The 16,532-nt window shown below is 41.9% G+C and overlaps 3 protein-coding genes across 10 annotated transcripts; 2 read left to right on the top strand and 1 right to left on the bottom strand.

The window, feature by feature from the left end:
* Positions 1–740: 740 nt before the first annotated feature.
* nfe2 (nuclear factor, erythroid 2) lies at positions 741–5,594 on the top strand. 2 transcript variants are annotated; one of them, XM_062391718.1, is made up of 4 exons: positions 741–939; positions 2,820–2,898; positions 3,002–3,124; positions 4,143–5,594. In XM_062391718.1, the coding sequence occupies exons 2-4, from the start codon at positions 2,851–2,853 to the stop codon at positions 5,406–5,408; spliced, it is 1,437 nt and encodes a 478-aa protein (XP_062247702.1). In that variant the 5' UTR covers positions 741–939; positions 2,820–2,850; the 3' UTR covers positions 5,409–5,594. The 2 variants fall into 2 exon arrangements, with proteins under 2 accessions (XP_062247702.1, XP_062247703.1); XM_062391719.1 differs by lacking the exon at positions 741–939 and adding an exon at positions 2,613–2,664.
* Positions 5,585–9,747, bottom strand: hnrnpa1b (heterogeneous nuclear ribonucleoprotein A1b). Of its 6 annotated transcripts, none has more exons than XR_009921162.1 (11): positions 9,602–9,747; positions 8,963–9,079; positions 8,276–8,422; positions 7,976–8,186; positions 7,796–7,888; positions 7,648–7,701; positions 7,493–7,561; positions 7,135–7,410; positions 6,993–7,054; positions 5,773–5,836; positions 5,585–5,685 (listed from the first exon to the last, which is right to left on the bottom strand). XR_009921162.1 is itself a non-coding variant. In XM_062391720.1 (10 exons), exons 1-9 carry the CDS (start codon positions 9,614–9,616, stop codon positions 7,002–7,004), a joined length of 1,035 nt encoding a protein of 344 aa, XP_062247704.1. In that variant the 5' UTR covers positions 9,617–9,747; the 3' UTR covers positions 6,519–6,825; positions 6,993–7,001. The 6 variants fall into 6 exon arrangements, 4 of the variants coding, with proteins under 4 accessions (XP_062247704.1, XP_062247707.1, XP_062247706.1 ...); XR_009921163.1 differs by having other exon boundaries at positions 7,147–7,410; XM_062391720.1 differs by lacking the exons at positions 5,585–5,685; positions 5,773–5,836 and adding an exon at positions 6,519–6,825.
* Positions 9,748–10,613: 866 nt separating this feature from the next.
* Positions 10,614–14,678, top strand: cbx5 (chromobox homolog 5 (HP1 alpha homolog, Drosophila)). 2 transcript variants are annotated; one of them, XM_062392227.1, is made up of 5 exons: positions 10,614–10,771; positions 11,289–11,474; positions 11,928–12,180; positions 12,744–12,844; positions 13,717–14,678. In XM_062392227.1, the coding sequence occupies exons 2-5, from the start codon at positions 11,344–11,346 to the stop codon at positions 13,856–13,858; spliced, it is 627 nt and encodes a 208-aa protein (XP_062248211.1). In that variant the 5' UTR covers positions 10,614–10,771; positions 11,289–11,343; the 3' UTR covers positions 13,859–14,678. The 2 variants fall into 2 exon arrangements, with proteins under 2 accessions (XP_062248211.1, XP_062248212.1); XM_062392228.1 differs by having other exon boundaries at positions 10,617–10,778.
* The last annotated feature ends 1,854 nt before the right edge of the window (positions 14,679–16,532 follow it).

Raw genomic sequence — 16,532 nt, 5'->3', positions numbered from 1 at the left:
GGGCTTTTGTGAGTTGACTGTGCACAGTGTTTCACATCAGGGCAATGAGGGGATTTTCTTTTTTTGTGAGGGATTTTAATGGTCACTTGCTATGTAAGACACGCTCCCCTCCATTCTCCCCCTGCTCCTCTCTCTCCCTTGGTGGTTGCTCTGCCAGATAGAGGAACAATGTGGTCTTTCTTACCTGTCGGAGGGTGTACATTCCAACCCCGACTAAACCAGGTCTCAATCCAGCCTCCAACCCGCCCCTGCTTGAACAGGGCCCTCACTGCGACGCCGGCTCCGACTCCAGGTGCTCCACATCACACTCCACATATACCTTTTTGTATTTTTTGGGAGGATTTGAAAAGGACACCAGTTTCTGGTACGGTTTGGCCCGGACAGAAGCAAAACCTCCAGCACACTCACGCTTACATCTTTAAACTGTTTTGTATTGTCGTGTCAAAATAAGGATAAAAATTGCTTGCAGTCTTTTGTCTTTTCTGTAATTTGTGAACATCTACCTACTTCACTGTGGACTGACAGAGTGACTGCCATGGTGTTTGCCAAACTGTTGGTCTGTGGTTTGTCATGTGGGGAAAAGGGAAATTTGGAGGTTGGGGTGCAAGTGTGCTATTAAGGATACATGAGTGCAACAAAAAAAAAACGCAGTGTGGGTGCTTTACAGGAAGACTGTGTGTGTCTGCACAGAGCCATCCCATTTATGCCGGTGACTGTAAGAGTGGCAGAGCAGACAGAGGCGGACAGTTGAATGAGAGATAGAGCCGGAGACCTTTGTGTGTTTTCTGTTCTTCGGATCCTTTAAAAGTTATCAGCAACACAACACATGTTAAAGACAACTTATCACCATTTGCTCTCATTCCACCAGGATTGTGCTTTATGCCGTGATGTTTTCATCTGTATTCATCACCTGTTGAAGACGCAGAGAATGCCGCTCAGGTATGTTCACTCACATCGGTCACCTCTACTCGTTTGTCAGATCCTTTTTTCTTTCTGTTGCACGACCACAGTGTGCTGAGTCTTTATAGCTTTACCACCTAAATTAAATCTTTACTCCATAATCTAACACTTACTTCTCAGACACTGACATTTCACATTATCATGTAATAAAGATAACCTGTTGAAAAGCACATATTTGTATTGTAATGTTGCTCAAACTTCAATTAGTTTGAGATCAAATTTATTTTCCAGCAAATTCATTTTAACAAATGATCACTTCAATGATATAAGTTTTCTTCATGCCGACATAGTTTTACTGACTGTTTTTACAACTTCTTTATTCAACAAAGTGATGCCAGTGAGATCTTAGAGTTACAGTGAATTATGATTCCTTAAGGTAAAGGAAACAACCGTATAAAAACAAAACTTACCACCATTACGACACCAGCAGGATGTATTAGTTATAACTGAATGTTTCAGAGACTTTAAATAGTGAAAACTATTCACATGTAGCAGGTGAAAGCAGAAAACCTTCCACTGTGAGCAGTCACCAGGATTATGGTAAATTAATTTTGCCATGAGGGGAAAGTTGTAGTTAGAGAAGTGAGTCTAAAGAAAGAGACGGAGAAACATTATGGCAGAATGTATCAGATGGATCTTTTCTTCTTTGTTTTCTACATTTGACAGTTGAAATGAAGTTGAATTGAGTTGCTGAGCATTAAAGTCTCTTCAGGGTCTAAACTGTAACCTTCAACACCTCAGCGTGACACAGCCTCTTCTTGGTACTTCACTCTAATGTTTTTGACTTAAATTGAAATAATTTGGAAGACACAGACACTTCAGGCTGTGTCAGGACATTTGTTCAAAAAGTACTAATTGAATCATAACATAATGAGGAATATATGCCGATTACTGAAGGGACCTGTACATTGTAATTCCTGAGAATAAATATGTCATTATGACCCCGATAACATGACTTTTGAGTGAACAACAGCAAAGTGTGCATGGATTCCTCATATTTATTTATTAATTACTTCATTGAATGCAGATAATTATTGTTACACTATGGGAAGCAATGCAACAGATATCTGCGTATATGAGTATACTTATATGTAAATGATTTGCCTTTGTATTATTTGTTAAACTGTTGAATTCAGGCTAAAATTATTGGAAAAGTATATAACAACAAATTAGAAAAAAAAGAGATTATTTAAATGTGTTTATACTTGTGTCTATATACATGTTTGTAAATGCACTGACATATACCTTATATAGTGTATATGTACAGTATGTACACGGACTTGTCTGGGAAAAGTAAAATTAAAAAGTTGTTCAGTGTTCACATCTGTTTTTTTAAGTCACAGTTCACTTATTATAATGAACTTATGATTATCCTCATAAGGCTAAAAAGTCTTATACATTAACTGGAGATGCTAAAAGTAGAAGACTGTATAGTTTAGAAAAAAATGCCTTGCTGATCTGTGCAGGCATGTTAGCCGTACACCATATTTTCCAGAGTAGCCATCGGGCCCCAGTCTGTCTTGTAGAGCACGATGTTTTCCCGCAGATTGTCTTATCAGGGGTTGGCATAGCTGCACCCCGGGACAGCTGAGGGGAGGAGTCAACTCAACTAAACTGAACCCTCCATGCGTTCCAAAAGAGCTCGCACAACACCCAAACAGTCGTTTATATCGCACCGGCAGCTCTACAGACATGTCATGTACTGTATGTATTAGATATGTGTGTTAGAAAGAAGGCTGGGACCTCACAGTTCACACTTAGCTTGATTGAATGTTTTTTTTTCCATTTATACTTCTTCTTTCTGGTCAGTGTAGAGAATGGGTAGGCCATAATGACTGGCTGTGTGGTGTCTCCTCCAGGTTCTGTATCTGCCGCAAGAGCCTGTCCTGAATGTGTTCGACAGCCAACTATGTTCTCCCACTGAGGAGAACCTGTGAGGTAGGTCTTTGCAAGAAGTGGGAAACCACAACACACATTCGCGCCTCACTCAAAACTTCGGAGTGAGAGTTTTAATAGAAATTATGTTCTTGTCTATAACAAGACCCAAGCTGCTCCAGGGAGGGCGTGTGGAGCGCCCACGCCTCATGGAGCCAGGGCTCATGGACCTCAGGACGCAGAGATGGATGCAGCTTGGCAGGAACTGATGGCCATCTCAGAGCTGCAGGTAACTGGGAAGAACTGAAACACTGGGAAAGTACCACTGGGAACAAATTAGGAATATTTGATTGTAGAATGATGAGTTGACTGTCCGAGTAAAGAACATTTTATTGATGAGCGGTTGGAAATTGGGTTTCGATACAATCGCTCCAGCCCAGGATAAATGTATAAACTAAACAAAACAAATACAAATACAAAATATGGGTAATACTATACCATAAAAAATTGGTACAAAATATCTGCAATATATTCCAATATGCTGTAGAAAGGATAGTCTTAATGGGTCACTGTTAAATTACAGAAAGCTAAGACAACGTAAAAAACAGAATCCAGAAAATATATAAAAAACGTTGCAGTTGCATGTACACCTTCATGCAAATTACACACAATTGTGTTTAAAAGTTTACACTCACTTATCATGGACATGAATGTCGCTGCAGCTGTGTACACGAAGGACTTCTCTGCATGAAAGAACTGATGAAATGTAATTGTGTGCATTGTGTATTTACAATTGAGTCAATATGAAAACAATATTTTATGTTAATAATTTAATGGGTGAAAAAGTTACATTTAAGGATCATGTTGAAAAAAACTACAACAGCCTTGGTTCATAAATAAAACACTGAATACATCCATATCTATCAATTCTCATGTGATGCTTTGTGTTGAGAAACTATTACACACTCTGTGGATACGGGGCAACAATGGCCTATTTGAGTAATGGCAGGATGGAGAGATTGTGAGGGGGAGCAAGTGCTGCATGATGCTGGCGGCCCCCTGCACCGCACAATAGCCATCTGTTTCCAGGTGAAACTTGATCACAGCTATGAAAGCCCCTCATAGGCCTGGGGTGGCATGCTGAAGTGGGGGCAAACTGTACTCTATGGCAAATAAGATTGTGTTGAATTATTTTTTTCACTAATAAATAACAAGTATCTTCAATCATTTGCTGTTCTTCTGTTGAAGTGACATTTATGTGTGCCCATCAATCATAGCTAGCCGCGGTCCTTGTGTGTCTGTTGCAGGAGTTTGAAGTCCCTGCTGAAGGCCCCTATGAAACAACACAGTACCAAACCATGGAGCCCATGGTCCCGATGGGAGCGTACGGGATGGCCCCATCTCACTCTGGGCGTCCCCACACCTGTGAGCTCGGCTCGGCTGACACTTACAATAGATGTTATTCTGAAGACGTGCCCGTGTGCCATCATCAAGGCAGCAACCAAGGGGCAGTGTACGGACCATCTGACTATCAGCTCAATCAAAGAATGCACCCCATCTCCTCTCAAGCACTGCCCTCGCTCATGGCTCTTAGGAGTCAGGTGAACGTGTCATTTGATGGCCAAGGGCACAGGAGAGCCAACACTTGTTTCTCTCAGGGTCCCAGTCGGCACATGCAGTGGACTATACACGGACAAAGTTCACACGTTATTCCAACTGATGATCTGGAGTCAGACTCAGGTCTGTCTCTGGGTTCCAGTCCACCTCTGGCCTCCCCTGATAATCCAGTCAGTGCTGTTCCAGGTTACCATAGTGGAGACACAGGCATTACATACAGAGATGGTGAACCTGAGCATGCCAGAAGAGCTCAACTCCATTACTCAGTCAACTACCAGGGACAGTCATATTTACACTCAGGTGCACATCAGTCAAATTTCTCAGCCGCGAACACTTTAGCTCACATACCACCTGAGACGACTCTGCGGCCGTTAAAGCACCAGAGCCAGGCTGCTGCTCTGAATGATATGTACACTGAGTCTGGAGCCTCCAGCAGAGGGAGCTCACAATTTCACATGTACACAAAACCACAAGGAAGCAGCTCCACTCATGTACAACTGAGCAGAGATGAGAGGCGGGCAATGTCTCTGAAGATTCCCTTCCCCATGGAAAAGATTATCAATCTCCCTGTAGACGACTTCAATGAGCTCCTGACACAGTTCACTTTGACGGATAACCAAATGGCACTGGTCAGGGACATCAGGAGGCGGGGGAAGAACAAGGTGGCGGCACAGAACTGCAGGAAGAGGAAGCTTGAGAGCATCATTCACCTTGAAGAAGAGCTGAACGAGCTGCAGGACCAGAAGGAGCACCTGGCCCAGGAGAGACTGGAGTTCCAGCACAGCCTGGCCTTCATTAAATGCCGCCTCACAGATCTCTATGCAGAAGTATTCACTCACTTGCGAGACGAAGACGGACAACCATACTCAATAGATGAATACTCCCTGCAACAGACACCTGATGGTAAAATTTACCTGGTACCTCACACTACTGTGCCAAAGAGAGGGCAGCGCTGAGGAACTGGCTCTAGAGTTTCATTACTTGTGCCTGAATGTGCCAACTGAAACCACTTCATCCAACTGGAAGTTGAACATTATTCATGCAAATGTTGTGTAAGTCCTTAATTGTATACATTTCAAAGATGCATCACAGGACTCATTAAAAAAAAAAAAGAAGACTGAAACCAAACAACTTCTTTAAAAAATAATTTATTTTAAAAATAGAAAAGACACTGCACAGCAGTTAAAAATAGCCTCCAAAAATCTTCAGCATCAGCCGGATTGTTCAAGAAACCTGTGGAAGAAAAAAACAAAATAAACAGATCAGGTTTCATTGTGGCAAAAGGATAAACTGAAAGTGTTGTGGCATTTGTTTTTGTACCTTATTGAGCGAAAGTCATTGAAAAAGGAAATCAGGACTTGGGGGACCATGTGTGGGGGTTCACCTAGAAAGCGGAAACACCAAATAAGTAAAATGCATTCTTTCAAAAAAATGTTTATATTATTATTAGCATGCAATTTGTTGTAGGACCTCAGTGCAAAATTAAAGAGGCCAATGTTACCATTCAGGGGTGTATGTCATAATAAAAGTTTGCACAAATGTTAAGTAGTTACTGGGCTACACAGCTTACTACCAGCTACATGACAAAAACATATTACTATCAGTAGTTGAGAAGTCTGGTCTTACCTACAGACAGCATTTAAGCCTTTTGGTAGCTGCTGCCTGCTAGCTGTTCTCACTCTCCCCTGCTTCAATGATCCTGGCGATGGCTTTGCTACTTCTCTCCCTCAGCTGGCTTCCATGGCTAGCCTCAAAGACTTTGCATGTAAGCTAGCAGCCTCCAGGTGATGTTTGCAGAACTCAGTATGTACCATGTGATCTTTGCAGAACTCAGTATGTACCATGTGATGAACTCTTTATGAAGATTGTGGCTTCTCATTCCTCAACCCGTGACACATTTATAGATATGTATTGACTATTGATTCATGGTGAATTGTGCAGTTCTTGAAGATCTTACGGAAATGACTCAGTATGGATATATGTGACCCCCCCCCCCCCCCCCCTCGTCCCTCCACTCCAAAGTGAACCCTCCCTTTCCCAATGCACTGAAGAGGCTAACAAGACTGTTTTGTAAAAAACAACTGAAAGTTGGTTTATTTCAGCTTGACTTGATGCAGTTACAAATAAAACCAGACGCAAACAAAAATCTACATAAAACCTCATTGGAATGCTTTCTTTCCAGACACATCTTGATAAACAGAAAAAACAAATCTTTAAATGAAGACCCTCCATGATACATCTATTGTTCATCTCTTGCAGCAGCTGTAACCTGCCACAAATGTTTGGCTGAGCAGATTTAGGATGTAAACCTGCAGCTGCCCTGTCACTTCGCTTGCTCTCCTCTCCTTGCTCTCCTCTCCTAAGTACTCAGTCCTGTTGAACAATATGGAACAACATTGTTAACCGTGTACTGACTTTGTATGACCTGAGATCCAGAGTGATTGTTTTAATAGTTATCTGCACTTAACCATTCCCTGCGACTACAAACTCTGGTTTTATCATACAAAAATACTGGGCAGGAATGCCTTTCAAGCTCTTACCAGTTCACTTTAAAATCGTCCAGGACGGCCATATCCACTGTTGGAGCCACCCCCGTAGCCACCTGAAGGCAACACAACATATGGGTTAAACGTGCAAGTGCGTTACAGCATCAGTGAACACAGATTCCATCTCCAATCTTACCGAAGTTCCTACCACTGCTGCCGCCACCACCACCACCAAAGTTGTTCTTCATCGGGCCGAAGTTGGACGCCTGGGGATCGTAGTGCCCCATGTTGTTGTAGTTGCCGCCGCCGCCACCTCCTCCACCACCACAGTTTCCATAGCCATTGCTGTCATATCCGTTTCCTCCATATCCTCCACCGCCGCCACCTCCGCCCTGGTTGTAGCCTCCTTGATTGTATCCACGGTTGCCGCCATTGTTATATCCACCAGGACCGCTAGGGCCACCTCCATAGCCTGCATCATAAATAACCTTTGAGTACACTGTAAAACGTCAGTTGCAAATATAGATACCCAAGAGAGAAAAATGTCTGCTTACCACCGTCGCCTCCATTGCAATTGTAAGGAGCGTCTCCGTATCTACCACCACCACCACCGCCCCTGCCACCTAAAATCAAACCATTTAAAGTTAAGTTTCAGACCAGCCAGAACAATTCAAATTACAGGGATATTTCACTGTCAATGAAAGCTTACCCTGATTGAAGCCCCGGTCATACTCGTATGGCCTTCCACCACCACTGCTGCGACCTTGACAAAGAAAAAAAGACACCATTACTCGGCAGCATTCACTGTGACAATTTGTTTATTAAAATCAGGGTATGTTGAAGAAAGGCCTTCATACCCCTCATACCCATGCCTGCTGTCTGCATCTCTTGCTTCGTAAGGGCCTTCCTGACTTCACAGTTGTGGCTGTTCACCGTGTGATACTTCTGGACTGTGGGACAAGAAAATGTATTTAATAGCCAATAAAGACAATCACTTAAATTTGACACAACATGCGACAACAAACATTTCTACTCACTGACAATCCGGTCGACTGAATCGTGGTCATCAAACGTGACAAAGGCAAAGCCCCTCTTTTTCCCCGTAGCACGATCAGTCATGATGTCAATGACCTCGATCTTGCCAAACTGCGTGAAGTAATCCCGCAGGTGACACTCCTCCGTATCTTCCTTGATGCCTCCAACAAAGATTTTCTTTACCGTTACGTGAGCCCCTGGTCGGTTTGAATCCTGTCACAAAAAACAGTTTATGCTTAATTGTGCCCTTCTACCTTTACATGCAGGACATATTCACTTGTTCATTGTTCAGAGAAGCATACCTCTCTAGATACGGCTCGTTTAGGCTCCACCACACGCCCATCAACCTTATGGGGGCGATCGTTCATGGCTTCATCCACTTCTTGCACCTGTGAGTATGTGACAAATCCAAAGCCCCTGGATCGCTTGGTGTTGGGGTCCCTCATGACCTGATGGAGAAGTTAAACTCAAGTTTAGTCTTACACACATATACAGCAGACACATGATGTGTTAATTAGGTTAAGAGCTTCAAAATGATGATAGCAAATAAGTACTCATTCGTGAACCATTTGTTCAACTGTAAATGTTACTTAGTCAATACAGCACATCAATGCTGGCACATCACCCACACTTTCGAGCCAATGTTTGCTCAGATCTTTCAAGCCTAAAGCTATGGGAGACTGGTTGAATTCCTCTTCACCCAAGACCAGATCAGCTACACTAAATAAAACATCTAAAACCCTGTTGGTGTCCTACTTTTCATGGAAAAGATAAGGCTGTATGATGGTGGATTTATGGAACTGTGGTCCTAGAATTGACTGATGTGCCAGTTAGAAATAACAATATATAAGGCAACGATACTATTTTTCGTCAACCAGCCATTTTATCGATGGCATAAAGAGCAGGTGCTTCCTGCATGTATATAAAAGCGACTGGACTTATGAAACCTTGATCACAAAGGATGAAGCTCTGAACGAACTCCCACTTACCACACAGTCTGTGAGGCTGCCCCATTTCTCGAAATGAGCTCGCAGACTCTCGTCTGTTGTCTCGAAGCTCAAACCTCCGATAAACAGCTTGCGGAGCTGCTCCGGCTCACGCGGGACCTGGCCAATGGACAAAGGACATCATCAGGCTACATTCAAAAATACATACAGCAAGCGTTGTGCATCCTCTGCAATCACTGGGTTCACATGGCGGAACTGGAGGATTAACAGCGTTATAATGATTTAATTAATCCATCCCAGCGTCACGATCAAACATCAGGACAGGGGTGGAGGAGGGAGACACCGCCGCCATTATCGTTAGCAGTCGGCTCGGGTGACTGAGCCCCTCTCGCTACCTCTGCATGCGACCACTTAAGCATAACAAACACAATGAAGCGGCGGTTCCCCTTGTTTACAAATTGAGGGTGTACGCGTTTGGGGAACGTCAAAACATATGCACACGAGTAACTGCATGAACAATAGGCCACGAGGCCCAGCTGCAATAAAATGGCGGCGCTAGGAAACCGCAGCCGCTCTGATGGACACGCAGTGTGCACGCAGTGTCCATCATAGCGGCTGCTTCTGCTCGAGTACATGGCAGGACGCGAGCTACACAACGGAACACAATGTGATAGTACTCACATCTTTCATCGACATGTTGCTGTTTGATGCCGTGAGTAGTGAGGGGTCCTTCCGTGTCGAGGCTTCGGCGCGTGTGTCGAGTAATTCAGGATTTTGGCGATGTGCGTATCGAGGCTTGTATTGATGACGTATGTGGTGACGTTTAAATGCTCGCGAAGGGACGTACCACGTGACTGAATCAGGAAACGGATGGCGGGTTTGGTGTGCGATTCGAAATACAAGGGGCAGCGAAACGCAATGGACCCCCCCCCCTCACATTTTGTGGACTTTATTGCGTGTTTGTTTGCAAAAAAAAATTCTCCCAATTTTACGTGTTACATGTTTTCCCTAGTAACACAAGCACATTCACACCACTCTGCCCAATTTGTTTCCACTTTCCCCTTTGACCCCACCCCCTCCATTGTATCATAAAAACAGACACCATATTAATAAGTTCATAATTCATGTATTGGCATCACAAACATCATTCCTTCATTTATTCAATTCAAAGCTTCACACACCAAAGCCATGGTGTCATTATAATCACTCTGCCTGTTTTAGCAGTGTACAATCTACTCCCCTGCCGCGCTCTGATTGGACCGAGATCCCTCAATCAACGCCAACATCCAATAACCAAGCGATAAGCGGACATTTCGCTACGATGGATGTTGTGTGTGAAAGATGAAGATCGTCTCGCAGGTGTCGCGCGGTAGATAAACACACAACGATGTTACTGCGATGAACGTGGCTATTTGAAAACAAGATGTAAGAGCACAAATCACCGATCGAGGGTGATTCTGATTAACGGGAGGATTTCACGTGCATTACATAAACTGGCTCACAATAAACTGGCTCACAATAACATCTGTTCCTTCGTGTACATAATGAATATATATATATATATATATGACTGAAAGAATTGAATAATCGTCGCGTTAAAAGCGCAAAGTGTGTGTGTTCGTGTGTGTCTGTGTGTGTGTCATCAGCTGACCGAGGGGCGGGTACCTTCATTGTGCGTCTTAAACCCGCGCTTTTTGCGTACAGGCAGGCGCACTACACCTCCTCCTATGTGAAGCAGGCTAGATGCTAAGTTAGCCGCAGCGTTGGCCTCACAGACTACACGTCCGCTAAAAGACACACGACATCGCTCTCGGAGAACCGGCCGAGCCCGGCGGTCTACACATCCCAAGGGTGAGAGGTATTTAAAGCACGAGAGCATCTCCGATACACTGCGAGGGTTTTGTTCACGTGTGCGTTTGTTTGATAGCGAAATTAGCTCGAGGGAGCGTTAGCTTGCAGGCTAGCGCTAGCAAGGTTGCCTTTCAAAGATAGCGGTTAGCTAGTCGCGCAGCTAACAACACACCGCATCTTTGTGGATGCGTGTAGTCGATGCTTAGTTTTCTGGTAACTATGTGTAACGTTTAAGTGTTTAAGTCATTTGATCGTCACATGAAATGGTTTATCAGCCTAACTAATGAAGCATGTAGCCAGTTAGTCCGTCCCTGTACCAGGTTGGATAAACGACAATGAAACGGTGCCTGTGGTTGAAATAGGATGTAGCTTAGCGAAGCGGCGCTGGCTTATGTTAGAACCCACCGAGCTGTAACTGCAAGTGTCTACCTTTTTATCGAATCTTATCTGCGTTGTTTGTCCGGAATAAATCCGCCTACATGCGTTTTATCGTGAGCTTTTCTCTCTTCTCTCACAGGGTAAATTGGATTCGGCCTGCAGCAGCCTAGTGTTCAACAACAACAAACCTCGCAATGGGCAAAAAGACTCGCGAAGAAGACGACTCGTCCTCCGATGAGGAAGAATATGTTGTGGAGAAGGTGCTGGACAGGAGGGTGGTGAAGGGCAGAGTCGAGTTCTTCTTGAAGTGGAAAGGATACTCAGAGTAGGTGTTCCGTTAACACCATGCTAACAGCATCTGCTCAAGCTCCAAAGCAGTTCAGAGCAACATCATCACACATTATAGACACACAGAACCAAAACATATGAACTTATCACCTATATGTGTGAGGAATTGTCACAAGTTACACTATTTTATGCAATTTTATCTTTTAATAAGATAGTAATCAGGAGATTAGCCAACATTATACATTAACTAATTGTAGCATAAACTGAGAAAATACTGTAATTCTGCTGTATAAGCCAGGAAAAGAAAAGGATAAAGAAGCTACAAGATACATTTCAATGTTGAATGAATATCGCAATTGATCAAGTTTGATAATTATTCTGATAATAATCTTATTAGAATAATAAGTAGGTTATCTATCTATGATCAGTGCCGTTGATTAAGATGTCTCACTGTACTGGCACTGACTTGCTGCACTGTAATCTTCCTCAGGAAGCACAACACCTGGGAGCCAGAGAAGAATCTGGATTGCCCAGAACTTATTTCAGAATTCATGAAGACCTACAAGAAAAGCAGCAGCAGCAGCACTAGCAGCAGTGGTGGTGGTGGAAGCTCCACACCAAGCAGCGGGGCCAGCAAATCCACCGCCGGCCCCTTGGGAAGGACCAAAGACTCCAGCAGCTCGAAGAAGAGGAGCTCAGATGATGATGAGGAAGGTGGAAGTAAAGCCAAAAAGAAAAAAGAGGTGAGGAATACCTGTTAGGTTTTGAATCTAAAATGTATGTAGATGCGGTAAATAACTGACAACTTGAGATGAATATATTTGGAAAGATTTTCTGATTCCAACTAAATGAACAGTTTACAGGACATCGCTTTTTGCATGTGTGAGATTAACACAAGTTCAATTGTGTTCTGCACAATGGGGACTCCCTAGCAGTTCCCATTATTGAGAGAAACTATAGTTTAGCTCTTGATTTAAAAGGTTATTGTGTGAATGTTAACAGTTGATTGGTAGTCTCATCTTTTGAAGAGAGAAAGGGTTTGACTTTTTGAGATTTCAACAGCTTTCATTGATTTTCTAAGACCGGTAACGATTATTTTGACACATCTAACAAAACAGTTTTGAAATAAGAGATTAGCAGCTTTTGTTCCTATGAAAGATAATTATTTACTTATTTTCAACAAGTTGAAAATGAATGCATTTATTTGCTTCTAAATGCAAACCTAATGATTCTACAGTGTTAAAGTATAGGGTGTTTTTTTTTTATATGTGTGAACTAAATAAATGGTTTTCTTGTGTTTTTATAGGAAGACATTTTAGTTGCTCGTGGCTTTGAAAGAGGACTTGAGCCTGAGAAGATCATTGGAGCAACTGACTCCTGTGGGGACCTCATGTTCCTTATGAAGTGGTAGGTGTTGATGATAAATTCCTCTCGAAATTCAAGGCAATTGCAAGTTTTCGGACAATGTAATTTTAATTAAGAAAAATTTAAATAAATGTCGCAGATACCAGAAACAAAATGAGGAACCAGCTTAATGCAAAAAATAAATCAGCATTTTGAGGTTCAGTGAAACTGGTTTGAAAACTCTTCTGGTTTTACACCTCTGATGCCTGTAATTGCACAATTGTTGGAAACTGCAGATCTCAATGTGCCACATTGAGACTGGCAAATTGCTAATTAGCAGCACAAATGGCCTACTTGTCCATTCATTTACAAGCAGTAAGCAACAAAACTCCTTTATTACACATTAGCAAATTGTTCCATGTAAATGGGGGTTTGCTTTTTCTTTTTTAAACTGTGTTTATTAAAATGTGCTGTTAAGAATGCAATTCTCTGTCTGAACCCAGCCAAGGCCATCAGAAAACAACCTGAACTTGATTCTCATTCTGTTTTTTCTGTTGGAACCTGATCTGAGCCGACATTTTCCTCGATTACAGGCACCTGCAGTATCAAGTAGACCAAGGCCAACCCTAACCTGCATCTTTCTAAAAATGTAGTTAAAACCGGGCCCAAAGGGTCGAGGCGGGTTTAGGTCGAGGCAGGTTTAGGTCGGGGTATTCACGATTTACACTGAACTACCAAAAACACTGACAGTTTCGTTCAAGGCCTATTACAAGAACTTGACGATGTAACAGACTTCATGCAGGACTAGCCTTGAACATACCTTTGTGATACATGCTGTTATTAGAAATGTTGCTCTTAATGTATGTTTAACTATTTCTACGTGCTTCAGGTAATACCGGTCCTAATTGAATTTTGCTGCTCTTCCTCTCTTTCAGGAAAGACTCTGATGAGGCTGATCTTGTGCTTGCCAAGGAGGCCAATCACAAGTGCCCACAGATCGTCATAGCCTTCTATGAGGAGCGTCTCACCTGGCATGAAGACAGTGACAAGAAGGAGAAGGACGCTGTCACTGCGTGAGGGAATCACCTCAGGAGGAAATGGGACCTCCTCCACTGCAGGGACAAGCTTGATTCAGACATTTTTCACAACCAAACCTCCCACCCTTCCTCTTTACCATGTCCAACAACAGAGCACAAGGGGCCCAGACTGCTGAGAATAGTCCACCAGACAGAAGGAGACGCTGACATGGATGGATGGATCGTATGCTACTGGGGAGGGTTTTTGCTGTTCTATCTTTGTATTTTTAACCCTTTTTTTTTTAATTTTTTTTTTTATGTCTTATCACATTTTTAGTGCTTACAGGATACGATTTTAAGTCGGAAAGATATTTTGCATCCACTTGTGCAGATGGTCATCTTTTAAAACTCAGAATATCGTCTTGGAAGCCAGGATCGGGACAAGCTGAGTAAACTATGAGCTTGTCCTGAGCTGGGTACACAAACCCCACCCTAATGTAGACAGCGCCGATTTTCTTTTGAAGAACCCAATGGTAATGAGAACCTAGAATTTGATATAGAGGAAGCAACCGCAGCAGCATTTTCCTCACTGCATAATCACTTCCTTTTTTAGAACTTTTTATCTCGTGTAGATGTCTCAGTTTGTTCTGTCTGCTGAGAAATAAGCGATTCGGTTTGTAAACTTACTGAGGAAGCCGGCCAACTCATATCTTTATTATATAGTGATGATACCCTCGTTAAAACTTTTTTTTTTAAATGTAATTGTATGCTTTTTATCTCTTGTGATATCCAAGTTCTAACATATGAATGTTGTGTTGTTTATACAGTTTCTTTATGCCACCACCATTCAAAGAAAAGGACAATAAAACGATTTTATGGAGTTTTGTACTTTAATTTTTGTTTTTATTTTTGTTTTTATTTTATTTTTAACCCCTGCTTTTAACAGAAGTGTTATGTTTTAACCAGACAAATCTTCACTTTCTCAATTTAACTAAATGGTGTTACCACCAGCCATTGAGCTCTGCCCCCTTGTGGCTAAAAGATGATGTTTTGGACAGTTGACACCAATCTATGCTGAAACCCCTGTGGTGGGTCACGCATTGATGGATGTACATTTGTTACCGTGTAAAACGTTTGCATTGACTGATTATTTTTGTCATGATTGGAAGCATCAAAAAAACAGTCTCTGATCGGGTTTTTAATATGGATTCATCTGCGACAAGTAACTTGGCTATGTTTGGCTAGAAGTATTCATTTTTCTGGGACATTGTTGGTAAATGGAGCTGAATTCTTATACACATCGGGGTACTGATATATTTAAATTTTTAAAGGTAGATCTGTTCCAACATGAACTCAGAGGACCAAGTTTTAGTTTCTACAGGTGAAATTTGCTGTTTTTTTCACCTCTTCCCCTTTTATTAAAAAAAAATTAAATTATATTAGACAGTGACTGGAGGTTGTGACCTTCTCCCGATGACATACAGAACTTCAATCATTTCAGCTAATATTTCTATTGATATTTTCCTTTATTAAAAATGAATGTCCTTTTACACCCTCTGGATTTCTCACTTAAAGTAGACTATTTCTTATGTGAATTAAATGTTTGAAAGTATGTGTTCAGTAGTATTCTTGAATAAAAAATGTCAGTGTTAAAGTCTGGCAGTTGGCTTATTTTATTTTGCGACTAGAACTTTAGACCTAGACCACAGGGATGCGATATATTGTTTTACATGAAACAAGAGTAATAAATAAATCCCACTAAACCTTGGCTTAACGTCATGATGTTTCATAATAACAAGTGGGAAAAACAATAAAAACCTCAGATCACAGTTATGATTGAAGCTGTTTGGTATGCTTCATGTCAAATTAAGGCGTTTGAGCTCTGCCAAGGAGTTTCTGTTTGCTTGTTTGTTAGCCACATTACACAAAAACTACTTGACTGATTACCATGGAATCTAGTGGAATGATGCAGTATGGGCCAGTGTATCCAATAGATTTTGTTGGGGATCTTACTTTTCTTTTTTACTTTTTGTAACATTTTAAGAGAGAGCATTTTTCAACATTTTCCTCTTATTTCTCGAAATCTCTCTCTCTTTAGGGGACTGATATTTAAGAGTCTTTGAAAGTTGGATGCAGTCCCAAATAAAAAATACAGATTTATTGAATTTTAATGTGGTTTCACGTGGGGTGTGTTGGGCCTTGGTCGAGGTATTCGCTCTCCTGAATGCACTTCTAGTTTAAAGGGTTTTCCATGTTGAAGAAGAGCACCAGCTGCTCTCCCCCAGCAGATGGCACTGTTAATTAACAGCGGTATAAAAGTCAACTGTTTTTATGCAAGTCATTCACAGTTCTAACACCTAAAGTTGCTCATTATAACAAGAGCTCTAGAATAACAAATGTTTGATCCATCTATTGTGACTCTTATCAGAGGTCAGTGTTTTTTTGTAATGTCCACTGAATGAAATCCCATCTGCTGAAGCCACCTCTAGGTCTGGAAACTCCTGTGACGCAGTTTTTTTAAACTCGTATAGATTTATTTTGAATTCTAAAGCAGTTTATAGAGGTACCACACACAGTATGGTATGTTAAGTCACCGCACTACTAATTATCCAGTCATTTAAGAAAGCGAGTGTAAGCATCACAAAGCTTTGGTGACAAACAGAACACACAGACTATTTCCGACTGCAATTTGTGAGGAAAAGCAATTTTCCTCTATTCTAAACTGACTCAAGAAA

Source organism: Platichthys flesus, chromosome 7 (genome assembly GCF_949316205.1).
Source record: "Platichthys flesus chromosome 7, fPlaFle2.1, whole genome shotgun sequence".
Lineage (NCBI taxonomy): Eukaryota > Metazoa > Chordata > Actinopteri > Pleuronectiformes > Pleuronectidae > Platichthys > Platichthys flesus.
Note: the sequence above shows the minus strand (reverse complement) of the source record. Positions and strands in the feature narration are given on the sequence as shown.

Coding starts and splice junctions, on each gene's coding strand:
- nfe2 (XM_062391718.1), top strand. CDS start 2,851: ATGTGTTCGACAGCCAACTATGTTCTCCCACTGAGGAGAACCTGTGAG. Junction 2,899..3,001: donor CACTGAGGAGAACCTGTGAG/GTAGGTCTTTGC, acceptor GTCTATAACAAG/ACCCAAGCTGCTCCAGGGAG. Junction 3,125..4,142: donor TGGCCATCTCAGAGCTGCAG/GTAACTGGGAAG, acceptor TGTCTGTTGCAG/GAGTTTGAAGTCCCTGCTGA.
- hnrnpa1b (XM_062391720.1), bottom strand. Junction 8,423..8,962: donor GCAGCCTCACAGACTGTGTG/GTAAGTGGGAGT, acceptor CTTCTCCATCAG/GTCATGAGGGACCCCAACAC. Junction 7,055..7,134: donor CAGCAGTGGTAGGAACTTCG/GTAAGATTGGAG, acceptor TGTTGCCTTCAG/GTGGCTACGGGGGTGGCTCC.
- cbx5 (XM_062392227.1), top strand. CDS start 11,344: ATGGGCAAAAAGACTCGCGAAGAAGACGACTCGTCCTCCGATGAGGAA. Junction 11,475..11,927: donor AAGTGGAAAGGATACTCAGA/GTAGGTGTTCCG, acceptor AATCTTCCTCAG/GAAGCACAACACCTGGGAGC. Junction 12,181..12,743: donor AAGCCAAAAAGAAAAAAGAG/GTGAGGAATACC, acceptor GTGTTTTTATAG/GAAGACATTTTAGTTGCTCG.